The 22,710-nt window shown below is 42.8% G+C and overlaps 1 protein-coding gene across 2 annotated transcripts in view; it reads left to right on the top strand.

Annotated features, from left to right (window-relative positions):
* Positions 1–22,710, top strand: part of USP6NL (USP6 N-terminal like) — a 190,691-nt gene that overhangs the window by 25,747 nt on the left and 142,234 nt on the right. Inside the window, exon 2 of one of the 2 annotated variants that reach the window (XM_058669479.1) lies at positions 3,778–3,864. In XM_058669479.1, the coding sequence (XP_058525462.1) occupies positions 3,843–3,864 (22 nt within the window). In that variant the 5' untranslated portion in view covers positions 3,778–3,842. Of the gene's footprint in view, positions 1–3,777; positions 3,865–22,710 lie in introns of those variants that run through there. The other variant, XM_004588517.2, reaches the window with a different exon arrangement.

Here is a 22,710-nt window from a genome sequence, read left to right on the forward strand (position 1 = left end):
CGTGTTTCTCATATTGTAGAGTAGCAGTGTAGTAGGGTATAGGCACACTCAGTGCTCCTGAGATCCCTCTTAGAGCTGTGTTGCACCTGCATTCCAACAAGGCACAGTGCCTGGGAAATGAGGTGAAAGCCAGATTTTACAAGAATATCCCAATGTATCTTATATATGAAATTGAGGGTTTATAAATCAAATATCATATAATATATATATATATACACATTACACATATGTACATATACATATATGTCCATACACACATATACAGGCAAAATTTCTCTTGGATGTTATGAGAACTGGAAAGATTTTTCTTTTCCACTTCCTCCTCCGCCTTCCTTCGAATAGGGGAGGAGAAAGGACATCTGAACATTTAGTCTTGTGTGTTATTGAAGTGCTTTGTTTCTGGAAGGGTTTGTAGAACACTTTGGAAGTAGGTGGGAGGGATCTACATTTTAAAGCTATGATTAGCATAATTAGTGTATTTTGAAAAAAGATTTGTTCATTTATTTGAAAGAATTAGAGAGAGATTCACTCCCTAAATTGCCACAATGGCTATGGCTGGGATAGGTCAGAGCCAGGAGCTTCATTCTAGTCTCCCAAGTGAATGGCAGGAGCCCAAGCATGTGGGCCATCCTCTTCCACTTTTCCAAGCATATTAGCAGAAAGATGTATCAGAAGTAGAGCAGCTGGAACTCGAATAGGCGCCTATAGGGGATGCCGGCACTGAAGGTGGAGGCCTTTCTGGATATGCCACGCCTCATCCTAGCATGCATAATCTTAAAGTGAATTCAGTTGTAGGTTATTTATTTGTTGTTGTTTCTAATAACTAATTCATCACATTTTATGTTAATTGTAATGTATGCATTGTTGTATGTTTTAAGATTTTCAGATTTTGCATGCATTTGTTTTTTTTAACCTCAGATGGTAAGCAATACATTCCGTGTTTAGAAGTTTTATTTTCCTTGTGTTTTTTAGGCTTTTGTTTTTAGTACTAAGAAAACTCTAGCTGGGGCCTGGTGTAACAGCCTAGTGACTAAATCCTTGCCTGGCATTCGCCAGGATCCCATATGGCCTCTGGTTTGTATCCCAACCACTTCACTTGCCATCCAGCTCCCTGCTTGTGACCTGGGAAGGCAGTAGAGGATGGCTCAAAGCTTTGGGACCCTGCACCTCTGTGGGGGATCCAGAATATCTTGCCTTTGGGTTGGCTCAGCTACAACTGTTGTGGCTGCTTGGTGAGTGAATCAGCAGATGGAAGGTCTTTGTCTTTGCCTCTCCTTCTCTCTGTAAATCTGGCTTTCCAAAAAAAAAAGAAGAAGAAAAAGAAAAAAGAAAAAATCTTAAAAAGAGCTCTAGCTGATTTAACTCCACCCATTGAATATTGGGTTTCATATGCTTATGGGCAGAAGGGTACTTCATAGTACAAGGTGCTTTGAAGTTACCATTTAAGAATGTTAAGTTTAAGGTAATTACTTTTTATATAAATATGAACAAGAAGAAAAGTCTCTGAGCAGAAAATAGACAAATATAAATCAATGTGCTACTGGATCATCACTGAATATTTGATCTATTTTGTGTGTTTGTAAGATAGGATTTCTTTCTTTGTCATTGAGTGCACTCTAGGTTACCCCGTTCTACCTCAGATTTCAGTAAGGGAAAACAAATCTAACAGACTCCACCAAGTACCATTGAGAAAACTGTATTTGTCATGATTTACTTTCATCATGTGTTCTCCAGCTGGCATGTAGATAATACATTGTTTTAGGTTTCCTATAGAAATTCTCATTTCCTTGGGATAATTGGGTTATCTGGAAATAGATATCATTTGCTAGTGTACAAATAAAGAAGAAAGCATGTGGGATGGAGGTCAGGTGGTAACATGGCAGTGCTATGATTATATGCCACTGCTAATTACAGCGTATGGACCATGCTGTGCATGCAAATGCTGGTGCAAGCTGTTTTCATTTCGTGAACTTATACTTCTTGTGTGTGTTATGCTACACTAGTAAAGTGTCTAGGTGGGGACATGCATTATTTCTTTAAATAATATTGCCTTATTTTTTATTCAAAAGCATAATTCCTCAGTGTTATTCTCTTACTCACTGGTTAAGAAAAATAAAGTGTTGTGGTGTAGTGCGTACAGTCTGCCTTTCACACTGGCATCCCACATGGCCACTGGGCTGTGTCTGGGCTGCTCTGCTTCTGAACAAGCTGCCTGCTAATGTCCTGGGAAAAGAAGTGCTGATGACCTGAATGAAGCTCCTGGCTCTTGGCTTCGGCCTGGCCCAGCCCCAGATACTGGAGCCTTCTGGGCAGTGAATCAGTGGATGGAAGGTCTCTTTCTGTCTTCCCCTCCCTCTGTAACTCTGGCTTTCAAATCAATAAATCTTAAAAAAAATATAAAGTAATTTTAGCTTGTAGAAGTAGTAGCTTATTAGCTCATGAAGAACGAAGTGGGTTAAAGTAGCACAAATGTGAATTTTGTACTTGATCTTAATTTGTTTCTGGAATTTTAAATGTTAGATTTAGGCAGGAATTTGTGTGTCTGTGATTATGTTCAAATATATTTATACTTCATTTAAAAATATTGACCAGTAGAAAGATTTATATTATAAATCTTAGCAACAGATTACATTTGTGTTAATAATACAAGATGATATTTTGTGTGAAACTGTGAATTGACGACCAAATAAAACATTTTATGTATAGCATTTATCAAGTAAGTACTCAGAAAAAAATGCCTTGAAAGGAAGTCTGTCTCAAATGATTGGGTAGAACTCTTTTTTGGTGAGAACATTTTTCTTCCTACTTTGCTGTTCTTCCCATTTTTTTCTTTTTTGGTAAGGTGAACTTGTTTATTATCAAAGTAAGTAAAATGGCCACTGTTAGAGAAGGACTATAGCAATGACTTGAGTATTACAAATATGCAATTAAAAGAGATCGAGTAGATGTGATATGCTGTTTTTGCTCTAGCTGGCAAGCTTTGTAAGATTTTACTTAGGAAAGAAGAAAAAGTTTTTAGTACTGGTAACAATAACCTTAGTAAGTTTCTGTATGCTAATTAATTTATCCATGTTACTTACTTTGAAGTAACTTGTTTCGGAAGAATGGAATCAGTGAATGAATGGTGATGTTCTAAAGAGTGACAATCTTTGAAATTTAATAAATATCAACAAAAAGGGTATCTTCTGGGAATAGTGGGAAAGTTTTGAGACAAATATTTTCCTCAGTTCTTTGGAGAACTTCATTTTAAATATAGATTTTTTTTAAAAAAACCTATCTTTCTTGGGTCTGGCAGCGTGGCCTAGTGGCTAAAGTCCTCACCTTGAAAGTGCCCGGATCCCATATGGGCGCCATTTCTAATCCCGGCAGCTCCACTTCCCACAAATTATTTTTTCTTTCTTTCTTTTTTTTTTATTACAGCCAGATATACAGAGAGGAGGAGAGACAGAGAGGAAGATCTTCCGTCTGATGATTCACTCCCCAAGTGAGCCGCAATGGGCCGATGCGCGCCGATCCAAAGCCTGGAACCCGGAACCTCTTCCGGGTCTCCCACAGAGGTGCAGGGTCCCAAAGCATTGGGCCGTCCTCGACTGCTTTCCCAGGCCACAAGCAGGGAGCTGGATGGGAAGTGGAGCTGCCGGGATTAGAACCGGCGCCCATATGGGATCCCGGGGCGTTCAAGGCGAGGACTTTAGCCGCTAGGCCACGCCGCCGGGCCCAACATAAATAAATCTTAAAAAAAAAACCCTATCTTTTTTGTCTTTGTTTCTTGGCAAGGACATGTATTCGTCTGCGGAACCTTGGACAGCAGATTTTGGTGTGATATCCGGTTGGGACGGCATATGGAGACACTTCCAGTCATGAGTGAGTATGCTTATTGTTTTGTGTCAACCTTGTGAACAGCATGTGCAACTTCGTACTTACAAAGCAGAAAATATGTTTTGCTAGATACATTTTATTACATCATTTCTTCATAGGTTGACTCTAATGTAGTGTCACTCAGTACTGTGCACTTGTGTCTTTAAAAAAAAGAGCTTCTGTTTGCTATTTGAGTTATTCTCAGATGTGGATCATGAAATCTGCCATTAGCTTTTTGGTTTGGTTAGTTCTGTGACCTTTCTGTTGTACAGCCATTGGGAGATGAGTCTTTACAAATTGGAATAGGAAACATTTGCACCTATCTACAATTATCAGAGATTTCATTGTGTGAAATTTAGTAGTGGATAATATTGGTTAATGTTATTGTTAACAAAAAACTGATCTTTTCATTATGTCTTTGATAAAGAGGAGGGTTATTCTGGAGTTCCCAAATTAGATGCAGATTTTATCTTCTTAGTTCTTAAATAAATTATATATGAAATGTTTTCTCTCTATTCTTACTTATACTTGTGAATGAAGAATCAGATTTTACTATTTTGTGTTAATATTTTTAGAGGGTAAGGAAGGAATTGAGATTTTTTTCTAGTTGGTATTTTATGGCAGTTGTGAAATACAGATTTTCTGAGTATGGAAGCTTACAAATGGAATAAACATTGTCTCAATGGCATGTAATGTTACAGAATTTAAAATGTTTCACATAACCTTCATATTGATTATATTTATCCTAGTATGAAATGGGGCAGCTTTGCTTGTCAGTTCAAGGAATTGGGCACTTGATAATGGAAATGCTGCTGGTGTGAAACCTTTGAGAGCTTCCTACTGAGAGTAGTATTGCAAATGGCCTTTAATTTCTTAGTGGTGTACTCCCTTGTAATTTACTGTAAATCAACAAGGAGAGATGCTAGATAACTCCAAATGCAGGTTAAGAAGCAGCTTAGTTGTTTCTGCTCCATCCATATCAAATTTTGTGATGATGTTTGCTTACTGTACAGTGCTCACTACTGAAGGTAATAATGAGGTCAGGAAAATTAAAAGAGAAAATGCTTGTTTATGGAAATCACCACAGTTTCCTTTTGTTTAATAAATTTAGTAGAAATCACACATGTACATATTTGAGTTTTTTAAGGACTGATGTCCTTTTCTGTGTCTGTTATGAAGCTTTTATGTTTGATACAATTTCTTTTATTTTGCTGCTGTTAAAACATATGCCCTGCCATTTAAGCAGCCAATAGGAGGCAGACCAGTGGCATTTTTTATTTTTAAATTAAAATGTTTGTGTTTTGTTTACAGGGTTTTTAATTGGTTCTTCTGTATATACATCAGTTTTTCTTTCATTTCTGTTTATAGGTGTTATCCTCTTATTACTACTTTTTATCTCTTTGTGAATCCTTTGAGTACTTATTTTTAGGGTGTCTTCAGATCATGTGACCATTTAAAGTTTTGCCTGCAGTGAATTTATGTTGTGATTTCCGTGTTGATAGTGGTTTCATCATGTTGTGTAAATTTACAGGCATATTGGAATAGAAGTTTGGTTTTCTTTCTCTTTGTTCCCTGATTCCCTCTGTGGTTATCTGTACTGCTGGTCCAGCAGATTTGTAGTTGTCTCTGCCTGGCTTTGGAGTTCACGGATCAGAATCAGGGCTGTGTTAGGAGCTCAGAGCTCCAGTCTCCCGGTGATGCTGGGGACATCACAGATTTAGTCACTGAGTCAGCTGGCATTAGGTCAGCCACTTCCTATAAGCTGTAGCTTCAGTGCAGTTAGCAGAGGAAGCTTTTTTCAGTCTCATTTCACAAACCAAGAAGACTGTCTAAGCCTGATTCTAAGCTAAGAGCCTTGTTTTCCGCCCTGCTTCTTTCATACAGAAAGATTTTATTTACAGCTGCCCCATAGAATCAAACTTCTTGTGCTTTTCCTGCTGAGTGACCCAAAGTGTAGCCTACATTTTGGGTTTAGCTTGCCTCATATTTTGTGTTGTTTTTAGATTTATAGATATGTGTAACAAGTTTTGGGGCATGACTGATTTTAGTTATTTGTACATTTTGTTTGCTATTTCAGTGAGTTGGTTGTGAAGAAAGGAGGGCTGTGTCGGGTGGGCATGTGTTAACTGCTGGTATTACTTCTTGGCCTTTTGATCGAGTGTAGAATAATGTCTGGACTACTTATTTAGTATTTAAGACTCTGTTTTTACAGTGACTGCTCAGTGCCCTAGTTGCTAAAGCTCTTCTCCATCATTTGTACAGCACATCGTGTGCTGGGTGAGTGCCGTTGTACTGCTCTATAGCACTCTGCTTGTCTCCTTCAGGTTCCTGTTATGCTATACATAATCTGTTCATTTGTGCTTGTTTTTTTTTTAAATCTGTATGCATTTTTTATTCCTTGTACCAAATGCTGCTCCTGGAACTTAGTAGATACCAAATAAATATTGCACAGCCATTGTATGTGGTTCAAAGGGAACGTGAAAAGAAATGAAAATTGTTTTGTATATTATTTTTAGATGAAATGTGAGCTGTTCTCTTGAGAGTGAGAGAGAGAGAGTGTGTGTGTGTGTGGCATAGGATAAAGCATTCCAGGTAGGTAGAGCAGTGTGAGAAAGGCATGGAGGTTTGATTCTGTATGGGGTTGTGTGTGTGTTTTAAGATTTATGTATTTTTGTTGGAAAGTCAGATGTACAGAGAGGAGGAGAGACAGAAAGATCTTCTGTCTGCTGATTAACTTCCCAAGTGGCTGCAACAGCCACAACTGAGCTGAGCCGATCCGAAGCTAGGAGACAGGAGCTTCTTCCAGGTCTCCTGCGTGCGTGAAGGGTCTTGGGTCTCTGGTCTGTCCTCTGTGCTTTCCCAGGCCACAAGCAGGGAGCTGGATGGGTTAGAACCAACGCACATCTGGGATCCTGGTACGTGCAAGGCGAGGATTTTAGCTGCTGGGCTATTGCGCCAGGCCATGCATAAGTGTTTTTAAGTAGAACATTCTTGGCCATAAAAATGGGAAGAGAGAGTCAGAGAGAAAGCTAAAGAAGACCAATCAGGTCCAGCTAACTTATATTCTAGGAAGTTTGAACTTCATCCTGGTAGGGCTTGAGGAGCTTGTATTAAACGATTTCAGTTAGGGAAACTTAAGAAGATTTTATTATGAAAAAATTGCTCTGACAAAAAGACATGTTGATAGATGTAAATTTAAGAAAATTGGTTACACAGGCAATATTTGCTGCTTCTGGTGTTTTTGCTTTTCATGTTGCCTTGCAGTCACATTGAGTTACACCTTTTTTTCTGGCTAATCTTGTAATTTTCTTTAGCATAATAAATTGTTCACTGTAGTAACAGGTGAGTGAATATTGTAATAGTCTTTTATGTAGCAGTTTCTAGGGAGTTATAAGTCCCCCAGAAAGTGGGAGCGGAGTATATCCAGAATTCCCTTTCTAGGAAAAAATATGGACATATGATTATCAAGTAGGAATGTATATCATTGAAGTTAAAACAGAGTTTACAAATCTAAGATTTGGGTGAAATGATGGATTAACTAACATTCTTTTTCTCAGTATTTCTCTAAAGATTAAAGACATATTAGGTGCTTGTGTGTACCTCTGGATTTACCTTGGAGGATTGTCCAGTCCTTTCCATGTTATGGAACATATAGAACTTGGTAGTAATTGTAGAGCGCATGAATGAACTGATGAGGGTTGGGGGTATATGGATCAGATACATTGAAAGCTGGCGGAATAAATTTTCGCTTCCACCCAGACCATTGTCCAATGGATAAGTTGTCCCAACTGTAAGGCATATAGCTTGCATTTTTCAAAAATTTTGATTTTTGCTGATGTCTAGCCTTTCAAATTATAAGGTTGAGTGTATATTTTGTAGAAAATGTGTTCACAGTCTACGGCCATACCACCCTGAACGCGCCTGATCTCGTCTGATCTTGGAAGCTAAGCAGGGTCGGGCCTGGTTAGTACTTAGATGGGAGAAAATGTGTTTACATGATGGTATTATGATGTACCTTTTATGAATGTCTTAGATCTTTACTGGAGATTATTTTTTAGAGGTTTGTTTACTTTTATTGAAAAGGCAGATTTACAGAGAGGAGGAAAGCACAGAAAGATCTTCTGTCTGCTGGTCCACTCCCCCAGGTGGCCGCAACTCCTGGAGCTGAGCTCATCTGAAGCCAGGGGTCAAGAGTTTCCGTTTGGTCTCCTATGTGGGTGCAGGGGCCCAAGGATTTGAACTATTTTCTACTGTATTCCCAGACCATAAGCAGGGAGTTGGATTGGTGGTGGAGTAGCTGGGAGATGAACTGGTGTCCATCTGAGATGCCAGCACTTGCAGGTAGATTAGGCATTTGAGCTATTACATCAGCTCCTTTGGTGGAGATTGTAATAACGAGAATTTTATGTGAAAAGAAGTGTTAAAATAAATAATGGTTATTTTGGTGGAATATGTTTTTTTTTTTTTTAATCAAAAAAGCACCAGAACAGAGAAAAGTGATTAATGAGGGTGCTACTTTATTTCGTTTTTGTCAGACTGAAACACTGCTGTTGGGATTTGTTCCTAGAGTTCTCTTTGCAAAAATTATTGTAGTTACTTCATAAGGCTTTTATAGGATTTTCTAGGATTAGAAAAAGAGAAGTGGGAATTCCCTTCCTGCTCACAGTATACATCCTTATACATTGTGTGTTAAAAAAGTCTGACTCAGATTGTCTACACAGCTTCCCATATTTGTGGTTGTCTGGCCCCTTTCTTAGTACAATGATGCAAGATAAGCTTTCCTGGAACATGCTCTGAAAACATGATCAAGGAATAGATTGTTTCAAATTCTCGCCCATGTTACTGAATACTCTTTACACCTGAGTCCTACACTCTTGGTTATAGAACCTATAAAAGAAATTGAGTTATTATTGAAACATTTTCTTTGAAAATTTTGTTTCCTTTTACTATAAGTCCTTTAAATTTTTAGCATAATTGTGTATTACCATAGCAGTATCCACTTAGCAATTCTTTTGAATTATGTGTATAAATTATGTCTTAAAATTTCAAACTACTTTTGTAATGTCATTATTGTTAAAATCTGCATAATTTACCTAGTTTTTGTAAGCCTTGTCATTAGAAGTTTTCTTACGGAGCTATAGTATGTTGCATAATAAAATACTTTTATTACTCCAATTGGCTTTCATTAATATTTTCCTTAGAGTAGTATCTAATGTGCTGCAAGCAACATCATTATAATAGTTTTAAGATTCCCTATTCTTAAGGGAATTCTTTGCAGTTCTGTTCTGTAAGTTTGCTAGTGGTAAAACTTTTCAAGTTACCTGAGTCCGAGATACTGGGTTGGAATATTGTTTTCTTTTTCTGTGTTTTTTTTAAATGTATTTATTTGAAAGAGTTACAGTGAGAGGGAGGAACAGAGACTGGCCGCAGTGGCTAGAGCTGGGCAGGTCTGAGGCTCAGAGCCAGAAGCTTCTTTAGGGTTTCCTATGTGGATGCAGAAGCCCGAGCACTTGGGCCATCCTCCGCTACTTTCCCAGGCACGTTAGCAGGGAGGTGGATGGGAAGAAGAATAGCTGTTGGTAATTGAACTGGTGTCCATTTGGTGCCACACGTGGATTAGCTTGCTGTGCTATAGCACCAGCCCCAGAATACTTATTTTACTGCCAAGTAGCCAGGTTTGATGTGGTGAGTGGCTTTACTTCTTTAACTTGACTCATTTGTAAGTGGGAGGACTAGACTAGATAATGCTAGAAAAAGAAGTCTGCTTTTAGCACCATAATTTGTTACTAAATCCTTGGGAATGTTATTCCAACTTTGCCTTTTAAGTACTCATCTGTTGGCTCAGATGAGAGTGTATTCCTATTCAGTGAAAGTTAAGAAAACACACATGTGTTTTTGGGGTCTTCTTGGGTTGCCTGGAGTTGAAATTTGTGTCCTGACTGCTTTCTGAAGTATCATTGTTCCCATTACAGTCCCATGGTCTCCGTGCTTGTTCTTGTTATATAGCTTCCCCTCCCCCACCCATCTCCCAATACTAGTTGGAGGAATTGTTATTAGATTCCCAAAACTGGACTCACTCACCTAGGTACAGTCAGCTAGTTGTTGACACTGTGCTGATGGAATCAAGTGGGTATGTGTTGCAAAAGAGTAAAGGAGCTGGGTAACTCTCTTTTTGTTCTTGGGTTCCCTGAGGAGTTTGGGATTGAGAGGTACATGTTGTCATGATGTCCTGGTTTTCGTTTGGGTAATTTTGATGAAGGTAGAGTTGGCTCCAGTCAGTCTGGTGGTAGTTACAATAAGAAACCCGCCGAGACAAGACAGAACATCAGAATGTTGGCTGTAGGCAAAGTAAATGACCTCACAGGTTATCTATAGGGGCTCAGGAGGGCTGGCTGCACTACTCCTAGTTTGGTGAGTCTATCTTAGTGAGAGCAAAGAAATACTCAGCTATTAGGAAAGCCCTGGAGGAGACCTCATGTGTCTGGCAGTCGTGTTGGAGTCACTGCACTTTGGATCTCCATTTCATTCTCCTGGGAATTGGAGTTAAGAAGGGAACGTATGAGTTTATGGAATAATGGGAATTAAAACATGTTTGTTTTTTCAGGAACTTTTTGAAAACCCTTGTTATGCCCAATTAGATCTTTTAAAAATTTTTAATCTTTTTCTATTGGTTTCAAAAAATGGAGTTTGAGTTTTACAGTCCTATTGTTTGATCTCTTTTGTTAGAACTGATGTAGTGTTCGGGCCTTGGGTTTGGGGGCAAGTGCAGCTCCTCACAGTGTGGCGGCTGTGGGGGTGCCCCTGCCAGGTGGGACCCAATGCTGGGGGCTCACGCCAAAGACACTGCCGCAAGGCAGTGAACGAGTCCTCGGCCTAACCCAGGGCGGCCAGTGCACTATGTGGTGCCAGGCTTTGCCTGCTGGCCGCCTGGAGGCCTGCTCTGGGGTTTTTTAAGATATGTTTGCTGCCTGGGGACACCCATGACTAAGTCCAATTTTAGTGTAGGTGAGTAGTGAATCTTGGGTGATTCCCAGTGAGAGGGTCATGGAAGTTTTAGGCATGCGTGGGGACTGAGACCTGGTGGTTTGGAGGGAAGTACCCAGGAGACAATTATGATTAGTCAGATACACCAACCCAATTCGGAATACAGAAATGGCCTGTTTGCCTAGAACATCACTGATCGTCACACACCAGCCCACACCAATACTATGGATGGGGGCCTCTTTGGCAGTGATGGGTACCATTACCCAACTGTTTGGTGGAGTGGTGGAGTGGTCACATTTGGCAGGGTCAAGACTGTATCCAGCATACGAGAGAACTTGGTCTGGGGGTAGACTCTCTGGGGTTGTGTGGGCCCAACCCTGTGGAAATACAAGTTTCCCTAGTTGGACACCCTAACAAGGTTGAGGTTCCCACCAAGGGGCGCGTGTGCTGGAATGGGGGCTGTGTTCTATCTAGGAAACAGTTGCAGTCACCCAAGGCACTAGTGTGGGCTGGGATTGGATGCACCAGGCCAGTTCAGACCCCAACACCATCTGGTGTCATGGAGAACCAGGGTAGATGTGGGACTGACTAGTCTGGGTCTCAACCCCCTACTGAGCCATGTGTGAGTTGTATGTGGGTATGGACGAGCCATGGCTGGGCTGAAACATTGAACAACAAGAACCAGAATAGGGTGAAAGCCAGCCAGGAAAAGCCACTGTTCCTGCTAGGACAGGAGGTGAACCGAGTAGGGTTGGCTGAAGGACCCCTTGGTATGTGCAAAATCTGGCATGGGGAGGGGTTCTGATGGAGGAGCCTGGGCAACTCCTCTGGCAGGACACAGTCCCTGCAGGTAAGCACAAGAAGCATGATAGGAAACAGCCCAGAAAGGCCATGGAAAGTTTCCCACTGGCACACATTTCGGCATGGGTCAGGGGCAGACCAGGCTGAATCAGTTCATGTCATCCACTGGCAAATCCGAACACCAGAACAGAGTGTGGGTCGAGCCGGGTTTGGTTGTGACAAAACCAGTACACATCATGGAATGCCAGGGTGAGGTTGGCTGTACTGGATTTGACTGCAGCACCCAACCAGCACACGTGAGATCCAGGAAGGGAGGGACAGAGCTGGCAGGGGGATTAAGGGGCTGGTCCTCTCGCTGGACAGCTACTCCCACTGGAGAGCGTGGGCTGGGATGGGGACAGACCAGACTAAGCAAGGCTGCAACACCTGTGTGCTGCATGTGGACTAGATCAGGGAAAAGCCAGGCTGGGCTGATTATTCCTGTGGGTGCAAGCATAAATTAGAGTGGGTGAGGGATGTTTGGGCTTGGCCGCAGCATCAGCTGGCAGAAGCTGGCACTGGGGACTAATTCTGTCAAGTCAAACCACAGAACCACCTAAAGAGTGCATAAACCGGGACTGAGAGAGATCTTGGAGGGAAAAAGTGGGTTCCCCCTTCCTGGGTCACTAGTCCCGCGGGAGGGCATGAAAACTAGGACGGGGGCTGGGGTGGCTAGACAGAGAGGCACTCAACAACATCCGTGAGGGCTGGATGGTTGAGTTGGTTAGATGGAACTAAGCTTTAATACCCACTGACAAGTACAAGAGCCAAATGGGATGGGGGACAGACTGGTCTACTGCTACACATACTGGCAAACCAGGGTAGGGGGTGGGCCTGATGGGGGTTATTGTGGGCTGCAGCTCCCACTGGTTGATGTAAGGGCCAAGTATGTGCTGGGCAGAACCAGACTGGACTGCAACACCCATTGGTTCCAGTGCAAGTCGGGACTGAAAACAGAACCAACCCAGCAATTGCAACCACCAGCTGATCGGGGTGATGGACTGTGCCGGGCCCTGTGCTTGCTAGAACATACAAGAATCTGGTCTGGGAATACCTCAAGGTTTCTTTGGAGATCTCCCCAATCGAACTGCTGGACTCAGAACTCTAACCAAGAAAAGACAGAAGACAGAACAGGTCAATCATTCATCTCAGCTATATGTTGGCAGCGAAATATGGGGCAAACGGAAACTTTATGATGGACCATATCGATCAGTGGACGAACGCATCGAGCGAAACTGGCAGCGATTCATAACTGGAGAACTATTAAAACCACTTGAGCAAATATCTCAGAGCATGCCCCACATCCAGGACTTGGGGTGGGCGGGAAACCGGGTGGGGCTTCTCCCTCAATATCCCCCTTTACCTCAGATACACGATGGAAACAATATGGACATAATAGTATTACCCACTTCCCTATACCCCCTGAACCTTTTTTTTAATGGCAATTAACTATGTAAAGATTGTCAACAATACAATTAAAAAAAAAAAACAACAAAACAAAAGAAAAAAAAAGAACTGACATAGTGACTGGGGAAAAAAAAGCACTTCTACATTAACTTCCTTAAAACTATATTTTTAAATGACAATCTGTGTGTGTGTGTGTGTGTATGTGTGTGTGATCTCGTAGTTTTCACTTACTAGAAGATTTAGTGGAAAATACAGTTTGGTAAGTGATCTGTGATGTGAATATGTGACAAGTGATCTCATATGATCTGAAACAAATTACACATGGTTAGCATAAATTTAAAAAATAATGTCTGGACAGCTATGTGTTTTTGGCATCAAGTACAAATAGACATTTTCTGGTACAGATGTGAGTTTTTTTGTTAAGAATTCTTCTTTCCCAGAAATGTGAGACTAATATGAACATTTTCCCAAGTGTTCATCAAAATTGACCCACATTTTTGATTACATGTTTTTCTTTTTTGGAAGTAGACAAGGTGACTGAAAGCAATTCTCTTTTCTGTTTAAAACTGTCAGGAAGAATCAGGATAGAGTGAAAAACATCTTTCCAGTTCTTTACTCCAGTCTGTTACTCCCACTTCAAACTCTCACCATAAGTACATTACTTTTTTTCCCCTCCGATTCATTTATTTATTTGGAAGGCAGAGAGAGAGAGAGAGAGAGAGAGAGAGAGAGAGAGAGAGAGAATGAATGCATGCAAGAGAGAGAAAGAGAGCAAAGAATGTGAGCACACTTTCATTTGCTGGTTCCTTTCTAAATGGCTTCAGAAGCCAAAGCTGGGCAAGGTTGAAGCGAGTCAGGAACTCCATCTCTCTGTCACAGAGGTCCAAGTACATGGCCTGCCTCTGCTGCCTGCCCAGATTCAGAAGCAGAGAGCTGGGTTCAACTCTGATTTAAAATGGTCTGTTTTAAGCAGTGGCTTGATCCATTTTGCCACAACATCTACTCCAAAACACTGTGTGATCTCTTCATTAAGCAGCTTTGTGTTCTGATAGATGTTAGGTAAGGGCTAATATATTTGCTTGTTTGTAACATAGAAGATTTGTGAAAGGAAACATGTATATGTATATTACATGTTTATGTAAATTTAGAATTATTGCTGATATATTCTCCTTAGTTAAAAGCTTTATGATACTGTTAGTGATACATAGGCATAGATGAACTTTTTTGAATTAAGATGGGAGGAAGTAGATATTACAGTGTTTGTAGAGAATTATAAACTTAGTTTATTTGTGGCAGTTGTGCTACAACAAAGTTTGTATTCAATTTTTGAGCTGCATGAATTTGCAGTTTTAACTATCACAAGTTTACATGCTGAGTAAATGATTCAGGCCATTCTGATAAGACTTCTAAGCTGTACTTAACTGGCATGCTTTATCACAAAAATGTTTCTGGTGGTAGAAGTAACCTGCAAGATACCTAAGAGATGATTTCATTACTGCTTAGGGGAAATCTTCGTTGCTGTGAGAGTCACTCCTGTGGGCAAGGAACTGTGTGTCTTCATTGTCTTGAAGGTTGCACGTGGTCTTATTCAGGTGGCCATGCCATGCATGAGACCGTACAGCCATTGTAACTTAAAAAAAAAATCAGCCAACAACCATTTATGGGACCTTCATATCACTATGTACTTTAGTATAACATGTATGTGTATATGGGGAACTTAACACAGGGTGGGAGAAAAACCCCACCCTGCTTTCTGAGCACCCAAACAACCTTCTGCTTCTCAAATAATCTCTTAGCAGAAGTATCTGCACTTAGGAAAAATTAAAAAAAATAATAAAGTTACACATGAAAAATAAAAGCCCATGCGAAAGCTTTGGCTGGAGTCCTGTCTGGTAGGGCTAGATCCCAGTACTTGACTGTCGGAATAGGGAATGGGTCACATTAGGCAGGGTCATGACATTAACCAGCACACAAGGAAACCAGATCTGGGGGTAGATTCTGCAGGGGACAAGTGGGCCCAACCCTGTGGAAATACAAGTCCCACTGATTAGCTCAAGAGTTGGGTGGTGATGGGCTGAACTAGGTGTGAACATGGAACCCGCCAACACTCATGGATACTGGGGCTGAGAATAGGCTAGGCAGGTCTAAGCTGCAGCACCTGCATGTGTATCCGAAAACAGGATGTGGAGCGGGCTGGGCTACAACATCTTCTGGCTCATACAAAGGCCAAGACAGAGGGGCAGGCTGTGCTGGGAAAGGGCCTAGCACCTGCTGGCGCATGTGAGATCTGGGTCAGGGAGTGGGCCGAGAGGGGGATTTTGGGAAACTTCCCTATGGGTCATAGCTTCTACTGGTAAGCACGTGGTCCAGGCCTGGGTGTTGTGCAGGCTGGGCAGGATAGCTCCAACTGTTGGCTAATGTGTGGGTTGGTTCTGGAGGGGGCGGATCGGGCATAGCCAAACAAACCTTAGCTCTCTGGCAGAGCAGAAACCAGATTGGAGCACAGGTCATGCTGGGCTAGGCTGTCACACCTATCAGTTTGCATGAGCCAGGAATGGGAGCAGATTGAGCAGGTCCCAGTTCCAGCACCTGCCAGCAAGTGGTGGGACAGGGGGCAGGCCAGGTCAGGCCAGGCAAAGGCAAAGGTCATGACAGGTGAGGGACTATGCCAAGCTGGGTCATAGCAACCACTGGCACGTGCAAGATCAATAGCTGGGAACCGACCTGGATGGGAAGCTAAGGGGATGCCCTGGCTGGGTTGTGGCTCCCACTGGCAATTGCAGGGGCTGGAATGGGAGCCGCATGCTCGTCTGGACATGGCTGCAGTTTCCCTTGGGACAAGTGTGGACTGGGGCTGAGTGCACTGGACTGGGCTAGACTCCAGCACCCACTGGTGCTCATGAGAACCAGGGTAGGTGTAGGATGGGCTAGGATAGGGTTTTGCCCCTGCTGATCCAGGTGTGAGCTGTGTCTGCATGTGGACTAGGCTAGGCTGCACTCTAACACCCAACAGTAATAACTGGAATGGGTTGAAGGCCAGTCAGGTAAGGCCATTGTTCCTGCTACGACAGGAGGTGGACTGAGTAGGGCTGGCCCATGGATCCACTGGTGTGTGCGAGATCTGGCATTGGGAGAGGGTCTATGGAGGAGCTTGGGAAACTCTTCTGTCAGGACACGGTGCCTACAGGTGAGCACAAGAACCACGATAGGGAGCAGCCCAGACCAGGCCAGGGAACGGTACCTAGCAGCATACATTTGGTGCAGGTTGGGAGCGATCCAGGTAGGGCCAGTTCACATCACCTACTGGTGAATCTGAGCACCAGAATCTGAGTGTAGGTCGGGCCAGGTTTGGTCACAACAGATGTCACTACACATGAAGGCTGGCACTGGGTGCTGGCTGGGCTGGGCTGGGCTAGGCTGTAGCCCCCACCAATCTGAGTTGGAATTGGGGGTGGGCTGAAGCAGGCCAAGTTGCAGCACCCACTGGCAAAAGCCGAGGTGAGGAGGCCATGCCAGACTGAGCCACGGCACCCTGCTAGCACACATGAGACCCAGGGGGTAGGGGGAAAGCCAGTAGTGGGGCTGCATGGGACTCCTCTGCTGGATCACCACTCCCACTGGAGAGCGTGAGTTGGGATGGGGGCAGACCAGACCAGGCAGAGCTACAACACCTGTGGGCCTCATGTGAACCAAATCAGTGAAAAGCCAGGCTGGGTTGATTGTTCCTATTGGTGCAAGCATAAGTCAGAGTGGGTGTGAGTTGGTTGGGCTCTGCTGCAGCATCAGCTGGTAAATGTTGGCATTGGGAGCTAATTCTGTCAGGCCAAACCGTAGAACCACCTGGAGAGTGCATGATCCAGGAATGGGAATGGGCCCAGTAGGGAAACAGTGGGTATCGCCTTCCTGGGTTGCCACTCCATTAGGTGAGCATGAGAACCAGGACTGGGGCAGGCCTGGCTAGACAGAGTGGCATCTGCCATCACATGTGTGGGCTGGATAGTGGGATGGTTTGGTTGAACTAGGATTCAATGACCACTGACATGCATGAGAGCTGAATGGGATGTGGTACAGATTGAACAAGTCTGCTGGACATATTGGCAAGCACGGGAAGAAAGGGCAGGGGATGGGCCTGGTGGGGGTTATTGTGGGTTGCTCTGACTAGGCTGCAGCTTCTGTTGGTTTGTGTGAGGGCTGAGTGTGTGCTGGGCAGAATCAGACTAGACTGTAACACCCACTGGTTCCTGTGGAAGACAGGACTGGAAAGAACTGACCCAGCAGTTGCAACCACCACCACATGCATAGGCTGATTGGGGTGATGGTTTGTGCCAGACCATGTACTGGCAAGCACACAAAAGAATCTGGTCTGGGAACATCACAGACGAAGTTTCTTTGGGGATCCTCCCAATCGAACTGCTATACTCAGAATCCCAACCATGGAGAGAATTGCAGGTTCCATGGTCTGACCGTGGAGTGCATGTGTCAAAGCTGAGCCTCCTCAGTGGCTCAGAGCGGTGAACAGCGTATCCAGGTGCACATGGAGGATATGGCAGTACATTGGAGCCTGCAGAGGACACCTGGTGCCAGAATAGAGGACAACACAAATTGATCAACTACCCCAGCCAAGTGTTGGCAGTGAAGATCTGGCCAAGTGGAGAGGCTAAGGTAAACTATGTCAGCCAGTGGATTCTGGAGAGATTTCATCGTGCTTGGAATGCTGAGATTGGCAGCAATTCAGAACTGTTGAACTGTTGAAACCACTTTAGCAGTGCCTTCAGATCATGTCCCACATCGGGGACCCTGGGATGGTTGGGAGGGAGGGTGTGACTTCTCACTTTATTTCTCCCTCCCCCGATACAGGAAGGAAAAAAGAGAATGTGGAAACAATGGTCTTACCCACTTTCTTGTAGCCCTTGACCCTTTGAGCCCTAATCAACTACGTAAAGATCATCAAAATAAAAAAGAAAATAAAAAGTTGCTTAAAAATATTCACTTGGTATTGCAAAGTTTAACTATCAGTCTCTGATAACTAAAATATGACATCGTAATTGTTTGCCATCAGAGATTTTAACTAAAAATCTGCTTTTCTACTTCAGTCATGAGTCTCTTTCTAATAGAAACTAGCGAAATTTAGATCCACAAAAATTTTTTTCTGTTTTTTTTTTTTTTTTCTTTTTTTTGTCTTTCATTAGTATGTGTCTTTCCCAAGTAGGTGAAATCCTGGCATCTCCCTCCTTATTAACTAGTCCAGTTTTTTTTTTTTTGTTTTTTGGCAGAATCAGTTATCTCTTTTTCAGTTTTGTTGCTGAAAAATATATTTTTTATGCATTGTTGAGCCATTTGAAATTTGGTTGCATCTGTGATTCTCCCTCACCCATTTGTACGTTAGCTTATAGGTCTGGAAAGCCAAAGGCATTCTCTTGCATAAGTGATCATGTATAATTATATCTGCTTAATTGATGGCCGATATTTTATTGTTGACAATTGCCTTTATGGCATCTTTCTCTTCTAGTATGGGATCCAGCTGTTATTCATTTATTTATGTTCACATCTCTTTAGTCCCCGCTAATCTGGAATAGCTCTGCCAATTATTTTTTATGCCATTCATGTTTTTGAGAACTGTATACCAGTTCTTAATGGAATAACCTGAAAAAGGACTGTGAGAATTCCCTTTTGTTAGAACTAACATGTTTGGTCTGACCTAACGTGACTGGTTTGGGGAAAGCCTCTCTTGAAGAGAAAGGGAGACTGCTTGATGATCTCTAGATTTCTTGCCGTTTTTGCTGTGTAGCAGGAAAATTTGTTATTTAATTGAAATAGAATGTAGGTATCTTACATAAGAATAAAGTTTATTGCTCTGCTTTGCTAGTTTTTGTTTTGCTTTTATTACAAAGGCTTGAGGAAGATAGTTAGGAAATATGAGATGGCCTTGTAAGGGGACAATGCTTTATTAAGAAAGATTCCTTTTAGTAGAAGCCCTTACCTTGAATTATGTTAACACAATCTCAATATGCGAATGAACAAATTTTATAAAGATACAAAGCATAGAAGCATTAATTGAAGTTTTTTTTAAATTTTTTTATTGTATTGTTGTTGACAATCTTTACATAGTTAATTGGGGTTAAAAAAAAAAAGATTCAGGGGGTATAGGGAAGTGGGTAATACTATTATGTCCATATTGTTTACATCATATATCTGAGGTAAAGGGGGATATTGAGGGAGAAGCCCCACCCGGTTTCCCGCCCACCCCAAGTCCCGGATGTGGGGCATGCTCTGAGATATTTGCTCAAGTGGTTTTAATAGTTCTCCAGTTATGAATCGCTGCCAGTTTCGCTCGATGCGTTCGTCCACTGATCGATATGGTCCATCATAAAGTTTCCGTTTGCCCCATATTTCGCTGCCAACATATAGCTGAGATGAATGATTGACCTGTTCTGTCTTCTGTCTTTTCTTGGTTAGAGTTCTGAGTCCAGCAGTTCGATTGGGGAGATCTCCAAAGAAACCTTGAGGTATTCCCAGACCAGATTCTTGTATGTTCTAGCAAGCACAGGGCCCGGCACAGTCCATCACCCCGATCAGCTGGTGGTTGCAATTGCTGGGTTGGTTCTGTTTTCAGTCCCGACTTGCACTGGAACCAATGGGTGTTACAGTCCAGTCTGGTTCTGCCCAGCACATACTTGGCCCTTACATCAACCAGTGGGAGCTGCAGCCCACAATAACCCCCATCAGGCCCACCCCCTACCCTGGTTTGCCAGTATGTGTAGCAGTAGACCAGTCTGTCCCCCATCCCATTTGGCTCTTGTACTTGTCAGTGGGTATTAAAGCTTAGTTCCATCTAACCAACTCAACCATCCAGCCCTCACGGATGTTGTTGAGTGCCTCTCTGTCTAGCCACCCCAGCCCCCGTCCTAGTTTTCATGCCCTCCCGCGGGACTAGTGACCCAGGAAGGGGGAACCCACTTTTTCCCTCCAAGATCTCTCTCAGTCCCGGTTTATGCACTCTTTAGGTGGTTCTGTGGTTTGACTTGACAGAATTAGTCCCCAGTGCCAGCTTCTGCCAGCTGATGCTGCGGCCAAGCCCAAACATCCCTCACCCACTCTAATTTATGCTTGCACCCACAGGAATAATCAGCCCAGCCTGGCTTTTCCCTGATCTAGTCCACATGCAGCACACAGGTGTTGCAGCCTTGCTTAGTCTGGTCTGTCCCCATCCCAGCCCACGCTCTCCAGTGGGAGTAGCTGTCCAGCGAGAGGACCAGCCCCTTAATCCCCCTGCCAGCTCTGTCCCTCCCTTCCTGGATCTCACGTGTGCTGGTTGGGTGCTGCAGTCAAATCCAGTACAGCCAACCTCACAATTGAAGTTTTTTTTAACTAATAAAATAGCTATGGCTATTCATATAAATGTCAAGATTGTTTCCCTAAAGATTAGCTGTTCTCATAACCTGATGCCTCTTTGTCCTGATTAATATTCTTCAGCCAAAAATAGATGAAATGACTATCTCAAAATTCTGATTCTCAAGATTTAGAGCTGTATGGATGATATTAGATTTTTTTTAAATATTTATTCATTTTATTACAGCCAGATATACTCAGAGGAGGAGAGACAGAGAGGAAGATCTTCCGTCCGATGATTCACTCCCCAAGTGAGCCGCAACGGCCGATGCGCGCTGATCTGAAGCTGGGAACCCGGAACCTCTTCCGGGTCTCCCACAAGGGTGCAGGGTCCCAATGCATTAGGCCGTCCTCGACTGCTTTCCCAGGCCACAAGCAGGGAGCTGGATGGGAAGTGGAGCTGCCGGGATTAGAACCGGCGCTCATATGGGATCCTGGGGCTTTAAGGCGAGGACTTTAGTTGCCCAGGCCACGCCGCCGGGCCCGATCATATTAGATTTTAATGCAAAATGTCAAGATATGTACTGTCTTGGTTTAATAATCATTTCGTGTGTTAAAATAAAGTGAAATCAAATGTTGCAAAGGATGGGAAGTTCAAAGTTAAATAATTTTGAGACACATAATAGCATAAGCTAATTTTTAAAAATATTTAAAGTCATGATGTTTAAATCTTTGGTGTCTCATAGGCCATATAGTTGGAGGGAAGACATTTTAATGGGACCACACTGTTTTGTTAATAGAAAAGGGGGAATTCAGCAGTCTGGGAGCAGGGAAATCTGTCTTAAGGGACGGTGGAAAGTCCTGCTTGAGGAGATTGTACTTCAGCTGAAACTGCCAGGGTAAAGAGTCAGGGCAGCATTCTGACCCGAGGGAGCAGCACATATGAGGCCCGAGAAATGGGGAATACGGAAATCAGGGTCAAATTCAGGATATGAAAGTTCATGGTTTGTAGGAAATTAAGTTGGCAAAGTTGTAAAATTGGTTGCGATCAACAGTTTTTGCCTGCATGTTATACTTTTTCTAATCTCATTTGAAATCTTTTTTGTCGTGCTAAACATTTTTTAAAAGATTTATTTATTTTTTATTATAAAGTCAGATATACAGAGAAGAGGAGAGACAGAGAGGAAGATCTTCCATCCATTGATTCACTCCTCAAGTGGCCAGAACAGCCGGATCTGAGCTGATCCGAAGATAGAAGCCAGGAGCCTTTTCCAGGTCTCCCACGTGGATGCAGCATCCCAAAGCTTTGGGCCATTCTCTACTGCTTTCCCAGGCCACAAGCAGGGAGCTGGATGGGAAGCAGGGCATGGGTTACGAATTGGTGCTCATATGGGATTCTGGTGTGTGCAAGGCAAGGACTTTAGCCACTAGGCTACCATGCTGGGCCCAACATTTTTATTTTTAATTTTAAAATAACTGTAAATGAATTATATTTTGAAATTTACCCTACTGTGTTAGATAAGTCATTTGCTTTTTTTGCATGTGACCTTCTTTCTAATATTATACAGATAGTGTGTATTTTATGTAATTCATACTTATAGTTTATGTGCATTCTGTATTCATATTTCTAATGCTGACTTATGTTTAGTTATATTGCAGTAATTGTTTTTATAATTTGAATTAATAGTTTTAATATATCAGAAAGTTAATGACGATCACGGCTTATTTAACCATTTCCGTATTTTTTAGGGTGGCTCAGGTTTTTTTTTTTAAGATTTCTTTGTTTTTATTGGAAAGTGAGATAAACAAAAAGGAGAGACAAAGCAGAAGATCTTCCATCCATTGGTTCACTCCCCAAGTGGCTGCAAGGGCTAGAACTGAGCTGATCTGAAGCTAAGAGCCAGGAGCTTCTTCCGGTTCTCCCATGTGGTTGCAGGGTCCCAAGGCTTGGGGCCTTCCTCGACTACTTTCCCAGGCTGCAAGCAGGGAACTGGATAGGAAGCGGGGCTGCTGTGATATGAACTGGTGCTCATATGGGATTCCAGTGCATGCAAGGCAAGGACTTTAGCCACTAGGCTGTTGCGCCACGTCCAGTGGCTCAGTTTTTAAAGAGGTTTGAGAGGCAAAGAGACAGAAAGAAAGAGCCAGCAGAGAGAGAGAGAGAGACAGAGAGACAGAGAGACAGAGAGACAGAGAGACAGACACTGTGTAGTGGTTCACTCCCCAAATGCCCACTACAGCTAAGTGAGGGAAGGCTGCTCTTTGAAGTCAGGTACACAGGTGGGGTGGATG

The sequence above is a fragment of the Ochotona princeps genome, chromosome 10 (genome assembly GCF_030435755.1).
Source record: "Ochotona princeps isolate mOchPri1 chromosome 10, mOchPri1.hap1, whole genome shotgun sequence".
Lineage (NCBI taxonomy): Eukaryota > Metazoa > Chordata > Mammalia > Lagomorpha > Ochotonidae > Ochotona > Ochotona princeps.